Source organism: Lagenorhynchus albirostris, chromosome 7, assembly GCF_949774975.1.
Source record: "Lagenorhynchus albirostris chromosome 7, mLagAlb1.1, whole genome shotgun sequence".
NCBI classification, from domain to species: Eukaryota; Metazoa; Chordata; class Mammalia; order Artiodactyla; family Delphinidae; genus Lagenorhynchus; species Lagenorhynchus albirostris.
Genome location: NC_083101.1, coordinates 2381343 through 2398833, shown reverse-complemented (window position 1 = coordinate 2398833; position 17491 = coordinate 2381343). Strand labels below are relative to the sequence as shown.

At 62.4% G+C, this 17491-nt stretch overlaps 1 protein-coding gene across 12 annotated transcripts in view; it reads right to left on the bottom strand.

Moving 5' to 3' along the window:
* Nucleotides 1-15733, bottom strand: part of ADAMTSL2 (ADAMTS like 2) — a 34512-nt gene extending 18779 nt beyond the window's left edge. For 3 of the 12 annotated variants that reach the window (XM_060153819.1, XM_060153822.1, XM_060153827.1), the window contains exons 1-9: nt 15490-15733; nt 12982-13758; nt 12087-12162; nt 10830-10932; nt 10452-10610; nt 10172-10317; nt 9915-10038; nt 7114-7194; nt 4590-4765 (exon numbers count right to left, since the gene is read on the bottom strand). In XM_060153819.1, the coding sequence (XP_060009802.1) occupies nt 4590-4765; nt 7114-7194; nt 9915-10038; nt 10172-10317; nt 10452-10610; nt 10830-10932; nt 12087-12162; nt 12982-13367 (1251 nt within the window). In that variant the 5' untranslated portion in view covers nt 13368-13758; nt 15490-15733. Of the gene's footprint in view, nt 1-4589; nt 4766-7113; nt 7195-9914; nt 10039-10171; nt 10318-10451; nt 10611-10829; nt 12163-12981; nt 13766-15489 lie in introns of those variants that run through there. The other 9 variants (XM_060153823.1, XM_060153821.1, XM_060153824.1 and 6 more) reach the window with 9 other exon arrangements.
* Between the last annotated feature and the right edge of the window lie 1758 nt (nt 15734-17491).

Sequence of the window (17491 nt, the reverse complement as noted above, 5' to 3'; positions counted from 1 at the left end):
TGACCGAAGATCGCTGCCACGCCCACCCAAGGCTATGCGTGGCCCCAGGGGCAGCCCGTGTCCAAAGATAGGCGAACGCGGCCAGGGAAGGGGCAGAGGGAGCCGTCCGCCCCAGGCACAGGGAGTGAAGCGTGCGCGGGGTGCAGATAATGTTTTAAAGGTAATAAAACCAATTAAAACCCAACCTGCATTTTACTATCACCACGTGCCAGAAATCCCAAGTTATAGGAGGGCACCGTCCCCACCACCTTCCCTCCGGAGCCCCCCACTGCCAGCCGAGCGCGAGTACCAGGGCCCAGGCCCCTGAGGACCGTCCCAGCATCAGAGCTGACTGGGGGATGGGCTGAGGTTTCTGTCGAGACTGCGTCGCCCCCCAGCTTTCCCCCCTGACTGTCCTGCTCCCCCGACTGAGTGCTCGCGGGTCTTTCGAGGGACGCCGCCTAAGTCAGCTGGTGTCAGAAGCCCCAGGAAGCAGCTCTCAAATGGGAGTTTGGAGCGGGATCCCCTGCCGGCAGGGGTGACGCGAGGCCTCCCTGGCGGTGCAAGGAGCCCTGAGATCCCCCCAGGTGTCAGGCTGGAATGAGACATCAGAGGAAGAAAACGTGCTTTGGGCGCCATGTCTCAAGTGTTGGGAGTTGGCTGGGCTTGGGGTGTACCTTGAGAAAGGAGAAAGGTCTTCGGAATGTGGCGCTTTGGAGATAGACAGTGAAAGGCTAGGGTGACATCACCACCAAACCTCCAACCTAAGGCCAAGCCAGAGTGTTACCTCCTAGGTGTTACACAGAGACTCGCATGTCCTCCAGCAGGGCCAGAAAAGGTGGAAGAACGTCAGAGAGCCGGGGCATGTTGGCTTCTCCACCTCGCCAAGAGCCCGACCGGGAGGAGACTTGGGGCGTGGGGGTCTGAGTCAATCTGCTTAAAAATTTTGAAATCTCAGCCTCCCCTGAATCTTTGAGCCTAAAAAGTGGCCATTCCTCGCCGTTAAGGCCAGCACCTGGCCCTCGCCTGAAGATCGCACGGAGACCTCGGCCTCCCTGAGGGCCTTGCCCACCTCCTCCCAGGGCCACCTGGCTGATGGCTCACGTTAAGCGCCCTCTTCACCTACTCAGGGGAGCCCTGGGGCTGCTCGGGGGAGACAGGGCCATCGGCAACGACCCTGCAGAACCAGCCGCGGCAGACGGCAGAAGCTGAGCCTGGATGGGGGGAGTCTCTCCTGTGGGAGCCCCGGCTCAGGATGGAAGAGGGACCACACTCGCAAGCACCCCGGGAAGGTGAGGCCAACACACTAAGGGAGGACCCGTGCTGACACCACCACGGCAGACGACGGAAGAGGGAGGAAAAGGCTGGAAAAGCCGCCAGGTGACTATTTTCTGCAGGATCCCCTGGAGGACGTTCCGGCCGCCACAGTGAAAGGAAGCGTGATGGTGAAGGGTCACCCACGTCACTCAGAGGGACACCTAGAGGGATGGTGTTGGGTGTCCTCCTAGGCCAGGGCCGGTGGCAGGAGATGCCAGTACAGAGCTGACCTGTCCATGGTAATCGGACAAGGGGGCTCAGGTACTGTAACGAGCAATGAGGTTGACACGGTAGCCAGGGAGCTTGAGCCGTCTTTGGACACGGCGGACAGAACAAAGGACTCCTAGGGGACAAACGCATGGGCCCAGCAAAGGTTCTTCTCAACCTGTATGATCAGAAGAAATCGCGGGTGGATGATCGCAAAGCAGACGACAGCTGCCGCATAAACGTCACAGTCGCTGCCCAGCTTCCTGGACCACGTTTCAGACCCAGAATCTGCTGGAGGATGGAATAGCCAGGTCCCCGGGAAGAATGATCCCCAACTGGTTGATATGGTCATGATTCCCCCCGTTCTTCCACCAAAGAGCCCACAGCTATTTACTTGGTGAGCTGCTCAGTGGAGAAATGGGTAGACATTGTGGGACCAGGGTTCAAGGTGTCATTGTTAACCAGGGACCCAAAGCATCATTACTGTCTCCGTTACGGTGAGAGCACGTGGATGACAAGTAATGGCCCAAACAAGGCCCAGGTCTGGTTGACAGTCTATCCGCTGGATCTAAGGCTCACCCAGCCCCCAAACGCATAACTGGGAGTCAGCAGAACTCTCCTGTTGGCTGCTTGACCTGGGCGGGGAGTAAATCAGAAAACATATTGCATCCTGGGGGGGAAAACACAGAGATTAGCGCCGCGCAAAGACCTAAAGGATGCAGGGGTGCTGACCCCATCATAGCCCCCATTTCATTCAACAGTTTGGCCCCTACAAAAGCAAGACAGATCCAGGAGGGTGACAGTGGATTCCTGCAAGCTCAACCGAGCCGTAGCCCCAGCTGCAGCTTTGGGACAGATGTGGCATCCTTTCTAGAGCAGATTAGCATGCCCTCAAGTTGACCATCTGGCAAATTCTTTTCTACCCCCGTCAGGAAGGAGAAGCAGAAGAGCTCTGCTTCACACATTTAGAGCTCTGACCCAGAGCTATGGTTGACTCTCCCGCCTCCCGTCATAACACGGTACAAACGGGTCTGGACCGTCCTACAGAACATGACATTGGTCCACTACATTGACGACATCATGTTTATCAGACCTGATGAGCAGGGAGGGGCACTGGAGGCCTTGGTGAAACATACGTATTCCAGAGGATCGGAGATTAACCCCTGTGAAGACTGGCCCCACATCAGTGACAATCTCAGGGTCCAATAGTCTAGGGCAGCACAAGACATCTCCTTGAAAACAAAGGGAAACATCATATCTCATGCCCCCAGTCGTGAAGAATTTAGGACACAACATTTCCGCATCAGGGAATATTGGTCCAATCCATATACTGGATTTGCCTTGAGTGGGGTCCTGAGGAGAAAGGGCTCTGCAGGAGGCCCAGGCTGTGATGCAAGCAGCCCACCACCTGGGCTGTAATACCCAGCAGCCCCTGCAGTAGTAAAGGTGTCTGTGGTGGGGAAAGATGGACTGTGGCGTTTCTGGCAAACTTTGCTAAGAAAATGATAACGTAGACCCCTAGTGTTCTAGAGGAAGGCCATATCACCTAAAATAAATAGACGTTATTTGCAAAAACCTCCCGGTGTGCTATCAGACCCTACTAGAGATGACCCTTTGACCGCAGGACATCAAGTGACCCACGCAGTTAGAGCCGAACGTTATAACATGAGGTCTCTCAACTCCGTTAAGTTACGGGGTCAGGAGGGGCCAGCAGCAGTCCAGGGCTAGAGGGACAGAAGAGCGGGAGACCCAGCCTCCCAGCATCCGGGACTCCGGTACCAGCGTCCCTCTCTCAGCTCACAGCTACGGCTGCACGGAGCGCCCTTAGGGTGAAGACAGAGAGGAGCGACATGGCAACACTCGGCTCTGAGCTGCGGCAGCTTGGTCGGGGGGTGCGAGCTGAAGATGGGATTGCTGTGAAGGAAAATCCTCCCAGAGGGCTTCAGGCCGTACTGTAAGGTGGTCACCCAATCTGTTTGGAAGGCAGAGTGGCCCTAAGTAAGAATAAATCCTGACTCGTGGGCAGTGCACCTGGCTTGGCCGGGAGCCTGGATGGAAAAGACTTTAAGATCGGGCATGAGGAGGTCTGGAGAAGGCACGCGCAGTTGGATCAGTGGCGGAGACGTAACATGTGAAGGTCTCTGGACCACCTGTTAAGGCACACTACAGGGCGCCCACCCTGGGAGGGGCACGAAACAAACGGGTGAGAGACAGAACGTCTTTGCCACCTGCCATGGGCCAGGCTCTGGCATTGGTCAGGTGGGTGGGCTCTGTCCCCACCGTATCCCTCAGCCTCCATGAAAGCCGGCAGGCCTCCAAGAGCCTCTTGACATCACCTGATTTCGGTGATAATTCCTCTGCCATTTCAGATCTGGGGCACCAAGCGGCAATGCCATTCATTTCTAGACAGTAGCCACGGGAAAAGTCCCGGCAAGCTGGCCATAGCAAGCCAAACTCTCTTGCCCTCTGCTCACGCCCCACGCACTCCCCCCAGAAGCCGTGAGCATGCTGGGTACAGCATCAGGGGGACAGCCGTGACAAGCACCGCCATGGTCCCTCAGCATCGAGGACCTGGCAGGAATGCCACAGTGTCCATGGGGCTGAGGGTAGGGAACTCCATGGGGGGCTTGAACCCCAACCTGTGGAGTGGGGAGTGGGTCCTGCATCCCTGTACCCCATCCAGCCTTCTGTCCTCATCTCCCCACACAGTTCCTGATGCCCTGCACAGAACCTCCTACGGTGCACATCCTCCAGGGGTGCTAACGGAGGGAAGGAAGGAAGGAAGGAGGGAAGGAAGGAAGGAGGGAAGGAAGGAGGGAGGGAGGGGAGAGGAGGGTCACACAAGTGAGAGTGTGAGTCAGCAGGTGCTTGGGTGAACAAGTGAACAGGTAAATGAATTAATGAGTCAATGGGAGACTAGTGAAGGAATGAAAATCTGAGTGAGGGCTGGGTCGAGGGAGTGACTCAGTGAGTGAACGAGGGACTGAAGGAATGAGGCCCACCCCGAGATGCGTGGAGGCGCTGGCCCGGAAGCCCCCCGCCTGCTGCCGGCTTCTGGGGAAGCCCCGGAGCCGCGGCCCACGCACCATGACGTTCAGGCCCTGGTTGGTGGGCCCCTGCGCCACGATGTACTCGATTCCCGTCTCGTACACGTCCATGGGCCGCCGGTACTTGACCACGGTGCCGGCGATGTTGAAGTTCTTGGGGCTGTCCACCTTGAAGTTGCCATTGAAGAAGTAGTAGCCGGCTTCATCTGCAAGAGCTGAAAGGGCACAGCTGCCTGGTCACCTGAGCCGGAGCGGCCGGAGTGGGGATGGGGTGGGGGGCAGGACCTCGCACTCGGGGCCTCTGGCCAACCTGTGGATCCCTGCGACCCTCCCCAAACACCCAAAGACAGGAAACTGCACGTCGTGGGAGTGGGACGCTCTGTTTGCACACGGCATGTGGCCCTGGCCAGGGAGATGTGGGCCCTCCTTCCTATCAGCCTAAAATAAACAAGGGCTTGTCTGGACGACTGAGGGTGGCTGGCCCAGGGCCCACTTGGTCCTGCCGTTCCTGCCGCCCCCAAAGGGCCTGGGGCTGAGAGGTGAGGTAAAGCATAGGGACCAAGCGGCCAGGTCGAGACACACGCTGGACAGCAGGTGTCCGCCAGGTTGGGGCCGGGCCACCGTGCCTGGCTCTGCTGCAGACTTCCCCATGTGAGCCGGGCTGACTTGGCACGCCCAGCTTCCCCTCCCCCGACACGGGGAGAGGACCGTAGTGCCCCACCAGGGCCCAGGCCGAGCAGCACTGCAGCCCTGTCCCAGCGGTCCCAGCAGGCCCTACCCGACCCCAAGCTGACCAGTTCCGTGCTCTCGCTGGGAGCATGACATTCTGCCGCCCAGACCGGGGGACCCGGCTGACCGTGGGCCGGATCGGCCCACTCCCCCCGGAGTGGCTCCCAGTCAGCCTCTCTCTGAGGCGGGGTGCCGGTGGACACTTGGAACCAAGGACTTCAGAAGGACATCCACTCCCAGAACTGGAGCGCGATGACGCCCAGACAGCGGGAACGCACGTGCGGCCCCCCGCAACGGGCTGGGACATCTGTCCAGAGGCGGGACGGCTGGCCCTCCCTGGGAGGCCCGGGGCCGTGGGGCGGGGCTCCACCTCGGGGACAGTGTGTCTTCCAGAGGGTTTCTTTAGAGCCCGTGCCAGGAACTGGCCCGAAGGTGGGGAAGAGTCCAGCTTCCAAAGCTTCTGATGCAACTCCAAGCGGAGGAGACGGGCGGTTAATTTATTATCAGGCAGACGCAGCAAGGAGGACGCGTCTGCTGGAAAAACACCCTCCATGTGGCGACGCTGAAAACTAACGGGGACAAGAGCGGGAGCTGGGCGAGGGGGACACGGACGGGCCGGGTCTGTGCACAGGGTTAAATCCCCGGCCCGAGTCCAAACCTGTTTCCTGACAGTAACGACCTTCCTTCCTGCGGCTTTCCCAGTGCTCCGAGGCTGCCCTTGGTATTTCCACGCGTCTGTTTCAAGAACGATGGCTTTGCAGCCAGCTCTGGGAACACGGTGTTTCCTGGCCTCACCACCCTCCCAGCGGGCCACAGAGCAACCGGCCTGGCAGAGGCCTGGCCCCCGTGCTCGGGCCGCAGGGGCTGGGTCCTGGAGCGTGCAGACCCGCCGGCTGGGGGCTGGGGCTCAGGGCCCCAGGCACTGGGGCCCCGGGGCCTGAAGGGCTGAGAGCCCGTGCTGAGCTCAACCTTGAGGACCTTTAGCAAAGACCCACCCTCCACCCCAGCGTCCCCTTAGAAGGGTGGTCGCGCCCCACCAGCCCTGGCCCCCGAGAAGCTGCCCTGAGAGGAAGGGAGGTGAGCCCTGCCCGGGTCCCCCACCTGCCCTGCGCAGATCGGCTCACAGATGTCAGTATCTGCCCTCCTCGGCCAGAAGGGGCTCCCCCGGGGGGCAGACAAGGTGCACTGCCCCGCCAACTTCCCACTGCACAGGGAGCCCTTCCAGAAATTGTCACCAACGTGGGGCCTCACCGCCTCAGTCACCATGCCAATGACTCCACAATCCTCAAGGACCCCTCCTGAATCCAGCTTCCCACCAGAGACAGTCCAGTGGCCAAAACATCAACTCGAGGGCCCCAAATGGGAGTTTGAATCCCACCCCTGCTTCTCGTCACCCTTGGCCTCAGACTGGCCACCTACTCCTTCTCGCTCTGCCTCAACCTTCTCAGCCCCAGAGTCTCACTCCTCGGACCTGGGGGGGCAGCGGGGGGAGCAGAGAGGCCGCCGCCAGCACCTCCAGCTTTTGCCTGTGCCTTGCCCTCCAGGGACGGGGAACTCACTACCTGAGTCATGACCCACTCCATTATTAAGCAACTCTGAGTGCAACACCTCTGCACACATGGGGGTGAGGTCAGCTTCCCTACGACACCCCCACCACCGCCGCCACATGCTACACACATGCACCCACCCAGGTCAAACTCTGGCTTCTGGGGCCATCCCTCTCCTGCAAGAAGGGACCCAAGGTCAAGTGTCCCCTGTCCACACAGAACCCACACATTTCACCCCATGCGAAACCATAAGCCCCTGGGACGCCACCCAGGCCCCACATACACACCTAGGACGTCCGCAGACTTCTTCCGCTCCACAATCTGGATGTCTCGGGCGCCGGCCGGGATGTGGGTCACCAGAGAGTAACCTGGGGGACACGGAACAACGGTGAGCGGCAGGCCGGCTGTGGCCACTGCCTCTCGACTGCAGGACGGCAGCCACCACCCTCCTGCACTCCTGGCGTGTGAGGGGCAGCGTCTAAGGGCAGCCCCTCCCCGCTGCCAGAGCTGCGCACCTGGGGCCCAAGAGGCAAGTCCAGGACCTGGCGGAACACACCCTGCCGCGGGAGAGCTGACCCACCGCTCCGGCACGGCCCCAGCATTCGCCGCTTCCGAGACGCTTTCCTACCAAGGCTGCGGGAGATGCTCCCTGGTACCTGCCCTGTTCCTTCCGAGACACACCACAGGCCACAGGGACCATAGGTCTGCTGGAGTCAACATACGTGGGTCCTGCTCTGCCACTACCACCAAGGTGACCCTGAGCAGGCTGCTGCAGCCCTTGGGCCTCAGTTTTCTCGCCTGTACAGGGATGACGGCCCCCACTCTAGATGACGGAGGGGATTCTGGGTAGCACAGAGCCCGGCCCTGAGGACGTCATCACCGGTGCTATTTTAGAAACCCACGTTGTCATACCATCACGTTGATTTTAAAGGCTTGCTACATTCAAAGGTGTAAATGAGAAAGTGCGAGGCCCCAGCTCAGGGCCTGTCATCGAAGGCCCCAGTCAGGTGGGGTGGCAGCCACGGAGACCCTCACAGAGCCCCCCACCAAGGGACCAAGGGTCTTGGGGGGCAGAGGTCTGAGGAAGGGACCGTGCTGCCAGCAGGTGGTAGAGAGTTTGCTGGGAGAAGGAGAGAGGTTGTTTTAAAGCCCTCAGAGTGAAAAGCCGTCTGGGAGAGGGTGACGAGGGGCTTCTCGAGTCAGGTTTGCTGGGGTCGATGCCCAAGTCACCCGAGGGCACGTGGGCCCGCCTGCCAGGTGAGCCGCTCCTGCCAGCCGCCCCCCTTTACGGCCCCCTGAAGACCCTGAGCTGGTCCTTCCGGCCCGCGGGGAGCCCCTAAACGCCTAACCACTGGCTCTCTTGGCAGGAGGACAGGAGCAGCTGTGACCTGCAGTATCGGCCAATTTCCGGAGGACAAGCGCTTCCACCCACTGTGGCCGATGTCAAGCTGCCAGCTTGTGTCGCTGGGCGCAGAGTCGGGAAAAGGGACACAGTCGTTTACCTGCTGCCCTAGTATTTCCAGCTGACAGACACAAGAGTTATAGAGGTAAAACGATCAGGAAATGATAACTCTGCTTAAATATCATTTACTTAAATGAAGGTTTATATGTGTTCGTTTTTAAATGAGCGCCCAGCTCCGAGATACTTCACCACGGCTACCTCGCACACATCTACCAGGGGAGCATGTGGGTCACCGCTTAGGACCACAGACCCGGGAGCAGGCTGTCTGCGTTCACACCCACCTCTGCCTCTTCTGGCTGTGTGACTTTAACCCAGTTTCTTAACCTCTCTGTTTCCACATCTGTAAAATGACAACAGTGGTAGTCCCCACCCGGAGTCAAGAGCCGGGAGCGAGTTAACCGTGCTGCACTTGGCTCCGTGCGGTGCACTTGGTAGAGTTATAGGTGGGCTTGGGTAAGGGTCAGCCCCGGGCCCCCAAGCTGAGATCTCCACGCGGGCATGAACCTTACTGCCGCACCTGGCACCCAGGAGGCGCTCAGAAAGAGACGCACCCTCTGAACCCTGCCTCTGCCAGCTCGACGCCCCAGCATCTGGCGGAAGGTCCCAAAAGCAGGTTTGTGAACGGAAGGGAGGAAAGGCGCGATGTCTTTGCCCGCGCCCTCCCACGGCTAGGCCTCTGAAGAAAGCGGCCTCTGCCCACTGCGCTCGCCCTGCCTTACTCAGACCCCTGCCCGGCTGGGCTTCCGCTAAAGACACCCCTCCTGTCCTCACCCTGCCTCTCCTCAGTCGTCATGTCCATCCCTGGGTCTCTCGTCCAAGCCCTGTAACTCTAACTCCGAAAGTGTCCGTCCCCTCCACCTCCAGGACACGTGGGGGTCCCGACAGCCAGGTCCTTGGGGGCTCTCGAGGGGTTGGCTCTAGTCCAGACGCACCTGGCCTCACTGAGGGACCTCGAGCCGGCAATTCCCACCCTGGTCCTCAATTTCCCCATCTGTCAAATGGGTTTCAAGCTGCCCTGCCTTTCCCAGTCTGCAGGCTGTGATAACCCAGTTTAATCCCACAAGCATTAACTGAGACCCAGGAATGTATTCAGTTCAAGACTGAGTATTAGAAGCAATATCCTTCCAAAAGTGCAAAGTCCTGTCACAGGCACAGACCCCCTGCCCGCCCCTCCCCCAACCCCCAGGAGGGCTGGCTCTGTGCTGCGGCCGGCGCGGAGCTGGCGGGAGCCTGGGCACCGCTTCAGACCTTGAAACTAGGGTTTGAGAGCTTAGGCCCCAGCATCTGTGCGCCCAGACCTCAATCTCATATCAGCGGTGAGGACGGAACGCGTGCCTCAGTTTCCCCCTTTTAAGGATGGTATTAACATCTCCCTGAAGGCTGCGCTTGGGTCAGATGTGGTCCCCAATCCCCGTGAGCACTGCGGCACCTGGTATCCAGCAGGTGCTCAACACAGAGCTGCTGCTCTTCCTGTAGCCAATGGGGGCCTTACAGAGCCACTGGCCAGCCCTGCTGGGCCTGGGTGGAGGATCGGGGCGCCCAGGAGGGGAAGGACCCTGCACAGTCACTTAGCAGCCGGCGGCAGGATCCCACGGGCCCTGGACCCAGAGTGGCAGGGGCTCTTACCCAGGTGGGTGTTCCCCTTGCGGTAGTTGCCTGTCACATGGGTGCAGCTGCTTCCGTCCCCCTGGCAGACGCCACACTTGTCCAGCGTGTGGGTGGAGAAGAGCACCCCGTCACAGCCGATGGGCTGCAGGAAGGGAGGTGGAGAGGCTGCTGGGAGGGCGCTGAGGCCCGGGCCCCGGGGCCGCCACTGCCTGGGTGGACAGGTGGGCGGCCGGCGCAAGGAGACCGGTGGTACTTCTGCTACAATGTTGAACAACCTCACATTTTCCAGACACGCAGACCCCTCGCAGGTCGGCAAGCTTGCAGGACGTGCCGTCGCGGGCGGGGACCATGAGTTGGCGCTGGCCGTCCACGGTGGTGCAGTGCAGGTCGCACGGCTTGCTGGAGATGTGCACATAGTCATCTGATGGGGGAGACAGGGTCTCAGGGCGGCTGGCGGGGGCCAGGGTCAGGGACCTCCCCTCCCCCGCACTGAGACGGCCCTTCTTTCATGGCACAGATGGGAAAACGGAGGCCTGGAGAATGGAAAGAACTTGCCTGGGGTCTCAGTGGCAGAAACGGACCAAGATGCAGGTGATCTGGCCCAGCCCAGGCTCTGGAAGTCCAGCCTCTGCCGCCCTGTGAGTGGGGGGCAGTGTCCCCTCTGCAGGAGGTCTGAGCCGACTTGATGGCCCTGGGCTGCCGGTCCTGGGGACCCTGCACTTACCCGGTGAGCGGGAGAGGCCAAGTCATTTACACTGCCGCCTGAACTTCTTATGACCTTGGACGAGACCCACCCCCCGCCACCTCTGGGCCTGTTTCCCCACCTGCCTACCCACTGGACGAGGACATTCCCTCCCACAGGCCCCAGGAAGTGACCCTCAGGTATAGATCCTGCCAGAGAATTCCCTGCTGGGTGGCCCAGGGCCACAGTACCGGGATAGAGCGGCTTCCACTGGTGCGTCCGCCCGTTGTACACACGGGAGTTGAAGGAGATGCACTGCTCCTCACGGAAGCTCCTCCCGTCCGGCGGACACTCCTGGGAAGCGGGAAGACAGGGCGGGAGGCTCTGGGAGGGACTCGGCCCGACAAAAGCATTTTTGTCCAGGCAGAGCAGGAAGTGGCTCTCCTCCGTGCTCTCCGTCTCTCGGGCTCTCTGGAAGGAGGGAGGGAGGACCAAGCCTCCAGCACCCACGTGTGCTGGCCCTCCCCGTGCTCTGGGCTGGATCCTTTCAGCCCCACCGCCCCGGCCTTCTCCCTGGCCGCACATGGAGCGGCAGGGACACCGGCCTCGGCGGTGCTCGCGCGGGGTCCCCACGCGCCCCGCATCCTCGGGCAGGAGCCCATCTGCATGTCCGCATCCACAGCCACAGTGCCTGGGACACGGGCACTGACTGCGTGGGCCTGACTTCACAGAAGAGGGGCCCGTGGGGCAGAGGGGAGGGGCCTGCGCGGGGCCCAGCTGCTCACGCCGCGGCCAGAAGCCGAACTGGGCCAGGGCTCCCTCCCGAGCTCACGTCAGGAGGGCAGCTGACCAGCGAGGCCAGCACAGAGGTCATGGCCGCTCGCCTCCCTCCAGCCCCTAACTCCCCCCGTGTGCCCACACAGACACACAGACACGTGGACGCAGGGACATGGGGACACGCACAGCATCATCTCTCTGCCCCGCCCCCGGTCCAGGGGGTCTGGTTCAGACTGGCTTTGGCCCCATCAAGAGGTGACCGGAGGGTGAGCCAGGGTCAGCACCTCCTGCCCAGACCCAGCCACCTCGGTGCAGCACGCGACCGACAGAGAAGGTTTGGGTGTGGAGGGCGCAGAGAGCAGAGGCGGGCGCACAGGGGGGATGCCGGTGACCCCAGTCCCCCGGGGAGACCCGCGAGCAGGCTTCACGCTGAGCGCAGGGGCCGCGCGCGCCCCTAGACCCCAGACCTTGAGGTCGTGCTGGAGTTCCGCCAGCAGAAGTGGGTCCTTTTCCCCTCAGGTGCCCGCAGCCCGTGGTGGCACCACAAATTTGATTTGATGCCGGAAGGGGGGATTCTGAGCCCGGAGGCCCTCACCACCCTTCTCTTCAACAGGGTGTAAGTGGCAGGCCCTGGACAGAGTGTCCAGAGGGCCCAGGGCCACCGGGAAGCTGCCCTGAGACCTGCCAGAGAAGGGGGATGGGGGAGGGGGTCCCGGCTGGCGGAGCCTCACCTGTACTCTGCAGAGCTGGTACCTCTTGGACGTGCCCGTGCAGGTCCGGTTCCCAGTGCCCATGACAGACGTCCTCCTGGCGGGAGGACACGGGCTGCAGCCCTGACCCTGCTTCTGCTCCTGGGCGGCCTCTGGGCTACTCCTCCACCACGCTGCCCCCGAGCCTGCTCTGATTCCTCTGACTGAGGCCTCCTTCCTCCCCACTCAAGCCCCGCTGCTGCACCAGAGCCCTCTCACGTCACAGGTATTCAGGTAGTTTGAGGGTGTTTCTCAGCCCCTTCTTCAGGGGGAGGGGTGAGATCCAATTCACCTCTCTATCCCCAGCACACAGCAGAGGGTCTCAGGACACAGAGTTAGTAATAAAATAACAACATTTACCATGTATGGGCCCTGTGCTGCAGTGCATACACACACACTGTCTCTTGTATTCTCAGAAATGTCAGGTGGGCTCGAGCATAATCTCCACGCCACAAATGAGGAAACGGACGCTCAGAGAGGTTAAGTGACTTGCCCAAGGTCACACAGCTAGGAAGTGGCCGAGGCAAGATTTGAACCCAGGTCTGGCCAACAGTAACCACTGCACCTTATGCTTCCCCCATGTTTATTCAACTCAGGTCTTCAGAAGAGAAACCCAGGGTGGGCCTGGCCCCTCACTGAAAGAGCACTAGAAATGGAGCAGGACGAACCCCAGGACGCTGTTGCCTGGGACCCAACAGAAGCCACGTCCTCAACGGAAGCCAATGAAAAGACTGACTTGCTCACCTGGCCTGTGCAGCCTCAACCTGAAGACCCCTCTCCCAGCCCGAGACCCCCCCACCTCCCAGGCCTCCCTCTCCCGTGCAGGCGGCCCCACTTTCACGCCAGCCCCTCAGGGCCACGTGCTCAAGCCCCGCACCTCTGCTGCAGGCAGTGCCGCTCCTGGGACGTCACCCCAGCCCCGCAGCTGCGGGAACACGCCGTCCACTTGGTCCACTCTCCCCACCAGTAGGCGGTGGCATCGGTGCCCGCCTCCAGGCTGTTGGATGTTGGGCTGTTGTCCTGGGTGAGAGGCCCCACGACAGTTAGAAGGAGGCTGGAGCACCTGGCCGGACGGGCCTGCCGTCCCCGTGCCCTGGACAGGAGGACACAGCCCCCTGGGTGGGTTGCTCGAAGCCTAGGCTCAGATCTCCAGGGCGGTCTCTGGGGGGCCTCCCAGGGAGCTGTGGGCCTCGGGTCCTGCCCCATCTGGGGATCTGGAACATCCTGGGAGCTTGGCGGGATCCTGAGGCTGAGCCTAACCATCCTTTCTTTTCCCCGAGCAGCCTGGGTTCTGCGGGACCCAAACCCGCCCGTCTACACGCCACACTCCGGGGCTTCTCTCAGAAGGTGAGCAGTCAGCCCCTGTCCTGCCGAATCAGCAAGGACTCTGGAGCGGCCGGAGCCCCGCACGCAGGGGCTGGCCTCACTGGCTTGTAAGGCACGTTCCCGGGAGCGGGAGGGGATCTGGGAAGGCACTCCAGGACCCCCGGACCCCTGCCCCGTGTCTGCCGCCCAGCCCTCAGCGTCAGCCCACCTGGGCGAAGGGTCGTGCGCCCCACTCACCACGGCCCCTGTGGACGATGCACCCCCAGCCACAAGTGCCACAGCCAGCAGGGACCAGGCCCAGCGTGAAGGCTGCCATCTGCCATCCATCCTAGGAAGCAAGGGCACAGTCACTGCCAGGCCAGGTCCAGCTCCTCCTGCAGCTGGCTGGAGTCCGCTTTGGGGAAAAGCTCCCGGAGCCCACCCAGTGCTGAGGCCTGAGGTTATCTGGGATTGGCTGGTAGTGGCGGTCTGGTGGCCCTGTTGGGAGGGCTCGATGAACGATTAGAGATGCCTGCACGGGCTTGAGACACTAGGGTGGTGGTGTGCACGCTACGCCCGTACCACCTGATCTGAGGGCATCTGAGGACATGGGCCACGCTTTGCCTCTGAATAGCTGAGCTGCCTGGGGAACGCCTGGAGAGAAACCCAGGGACACCTATAGGCCCAGGCTGCATCCATTGGATGAAGGCGCTGAGGGTCGATCCATTACCTCGGCCGGTGGACCCGACCAAGAGCACCTTGGGATTTTTATCTGTTCAGCACTTGCTGGCCACGTGGGAGAACGATCCTTCCCGTCGGCTACATGGAGCTGCTGGAGGGGGCCGTGGACGCCACAGGCTCTGCCAGGCCCTCTCCCTCCCTGGACACAGCTTCCCCCTGCCCTGAGGGACCCCACGCTGCGCAGAGCCCAAGCGTCTGTGCCCCCTCCTTCCCAAGAGAAGACACACAGCTTGTGCCTCCGGAGTGCTGGAGCGAGGGTGGCCTAGGACCACGGGGCTGTCTCCCAAGAAGTCAGCACCCTCAGCACAGAACACTACTGGACCCCCGAGCCAGGGGTCAGATCAAGGGGAGCCTGCAGCCTCCCGGGCCCTCAGCCTCCCCTATCTGTCCCTGAGACGGAGGAGTGGGGCCTACAGCGGCCTCTGTCCAGGGTTTGTCTCAGGTCCCGAGTTGTCACTTGCCAGGGGTTGGAGGAGTTTCCGAAGCCATCAAGCCCACCCCCTAGAGCCTGGAACCAGAGAGGGGAACCAACTTGCCCGAAGCAACACAGCCAGGTGGCCGACCAGCCCCCAGCCCCCAGAGCAAACTCAGGGACTAATTCCAGGGAGAGGAGGCAGGAGAGCCCCCCTCCCCCACGCCTGCCAGCCCTGAAACTAAGTCCACATCTGCCCCCTTCTCTCCTCCTTCAAACCCTCGTTTCCGCACAGCTCAAGCACCTGCAAATTTTCAAGAGTTACGCCAATGACACCCTCACACCCCAAGAATGTCTCTGCCCTCTGTCTGCCCCAGGCGAGGCGGCAGTACACCCCAGAGCCTGGAGCCAGAGCCCTTGAGATCCGCACCTCCCGGCCGCCGGCCTGCCACCGCTCCAGCCGGCTGCCGCCCCTCCCCCGCAGGCCTCCATCTACACCCCCCAGCCTCCCGCAGCACAGAGGCCCCTCGGCGTCCCATTGGCTAGTCTGTGCCCCGGCTCCTGCCTGCAGGCTGAAGACAGGTGCTGAGCGGCTGCACACTTGGTTTTCATTAAGGCTCCCAGACACCGCTGGCTGCAGGCCAGGCCCGGCTCACGCGGGACCCATCCCTCCCTGGGGTCCAAAAACAGCCACCGGCCGGCGGGAGAGACTTGCCGTGCAAACAAGGGCGTCAGGCGCGGTAGGCTAGGAGCTGAGGGGCCCCCCGCGCCCACGCTCGGAGGGTCTGGACCCCTCCCCACCAGCCCTGCTCCTGTTACATAACGGCTCCCCCGAGGGGCCCGGGGATGCCATGCATGCACTTGGGGCTGCATCTCGTGCCCTGGCAGGGCTGCGGTGGGAAGCGGGACGGCGGGGAGGAGGCCTACCTGGCCGGGGGTCAGCAGGTTGTCCTCGGACGAAAGGGGCCGAGCCTCTGCTGCGGGCAGGCGGCGCCAGGTGCGCGGTGCGGGGGAGCCTCGGGGCGCAGAGGGCGGCGGGCTGGGCCTCTCTCCCTTCCTTCTCCTCCCTCTCACCGCCTCCCTCCTCCACTTCAAAGAGCACCCACGAGAGGGGGTTCCCGGGAGGCGCGCAGCCCAGTGGCAGCTCCGCGGCGCGGCGGCCTTTATAGCTGTCAGGCAGACAGGGAGGAACTCACACTTCCCACCAGGCTGCTCCCCCCTCCCGCCGCCCGCCGGCCGGCCTGGCGCACACTTTAACCCGCTCCGCGCCTCTGGAGCCCGGCCAGGCCGGCCCAGCTGCCTGCTGACTGCTGCCGCGGCCACGGGCAGGGAGGCCGCCTTCCCAGGTCCAGAACACGGGACTGCGTGTCCGGGTGTCCAGACGGAGTGCCCGCTGGCCCGGGGTCACAGGGGAGGTTGGCGGCGGCAAAGCCGAGCCCCAGGCTTGGTCCGTCGGATTTCTGCTTCCAGAGGGGGCCCAGTCTCTGCCACTCCCCAGAATGGAGTCTGGGGTGTATGAGGCATCCAATCCAATAGCTCCGTTTTACGGAAGGAAAGACTGAGGTCGAGAGGGGACACCATGCTCTGAGGTCATCCAGCCAGCCTCGGAGAGATTCTCCTGAGAAACGGAGGCCTGAGCAGGCGGAGGGACTGAGGGAGACGCAGCAAGGCTCAGCTGAGGGTTCCGGGGAAGGGACAGAAGTGCCCACGGCCTGCGGGCCAGACGGCGAGGACGGCCAGAGCCGGTCGGGGGGAGGCGCGCGGAACTCTGCAGATGTTCAGCACCAGCTTGGCAGGGCACAGCGGCCTGGCTGGGCGCGGGCCAGCTGGGCAGCCCCTGGCAGGCCGGCGTGGGGCTCCAGCCTGTGTTCCTGCTGAGTCAGAGCGTGGAGCAGAGCACGGAGCCAGCGGCACGCACTTCGGCCCCCAGGCACCCAGGGAGGACCCCAGACATTGCAGGTTGCCCCGGAAACCACGCCAGGCGCCCGCCCCGCACACCAGGCTCCCTGGAGCCCACCCTCCCGGCCCCTCCGCGCGGTGGGGGTGGAAGTGGGGCGGCCCTGAGCCATTTCATCCATCCCCCTGCCTCTGCGCTGCAGATGGCTCTCAGTGGCGCCTGGAAAGCCCTCCCCCTCCCTGCACCCTGCCTGCCGGAAGGAACTGTGGTGAGCTCCTCCAGTTGCCTCCCTGGGCGACTGAGAATCATTCCACCCCTGGGAAGATTCTGCCACCAACAGGAGTGGTCGGGGAGGAGAGCGACCAGAGATGATCCTGAAACCAACAAGGCCTGCTGCCCTGCATCGAGTTCTCCCTCTGTGCTGAGAGCTAGGAGGTCAGCATCTTTGCTCTCCCCATTTTACAGACGGAGGAACTAAGGCCCCGAGACCGCTGGGTGGTGCCCGGGGTCGCACGTCTGGGGGCGGCACATCAGGGACCCCAGCGTCCTTACTGAGCACATCCTCTCCATCTGGCAGGTTCTTGTATCACGTTCATCCTCCCCAGACCCTCTGGGAGGCAGGTCTCCTCCATCTCATTTTCCCCCTGGGGCCCCTGGGTGGTTGGGTGGAACCAAGGCTCAAATCCAGGTCCACGCTGCCCCCTGGGGTCAGCATGCTGCAGCGCAGACACGATGGAACCCGGCACGCGGCACTGGTGCACGTGCACGCACGCATGCACGCACACACACAACCTCACAGGCACACACAGGGGCACACGCTAGTGCACACACAGGCACACACACTCACCGGCCCCTCACAGACACACTGCTGATGACTCGCGCCCTGGGGCCTCTGCCCCCGCCCCTGCCCCGCCCCCCAGGCGCCAGGGCCCTGATCCCCGGGCACGCTCCCGAGCTCTCCGGGCATTGCTGGATCCACGTCCAGCCAGCACCAGGGTGACTAACGGTTTCCCTTGGGAGGGACCCTACAGC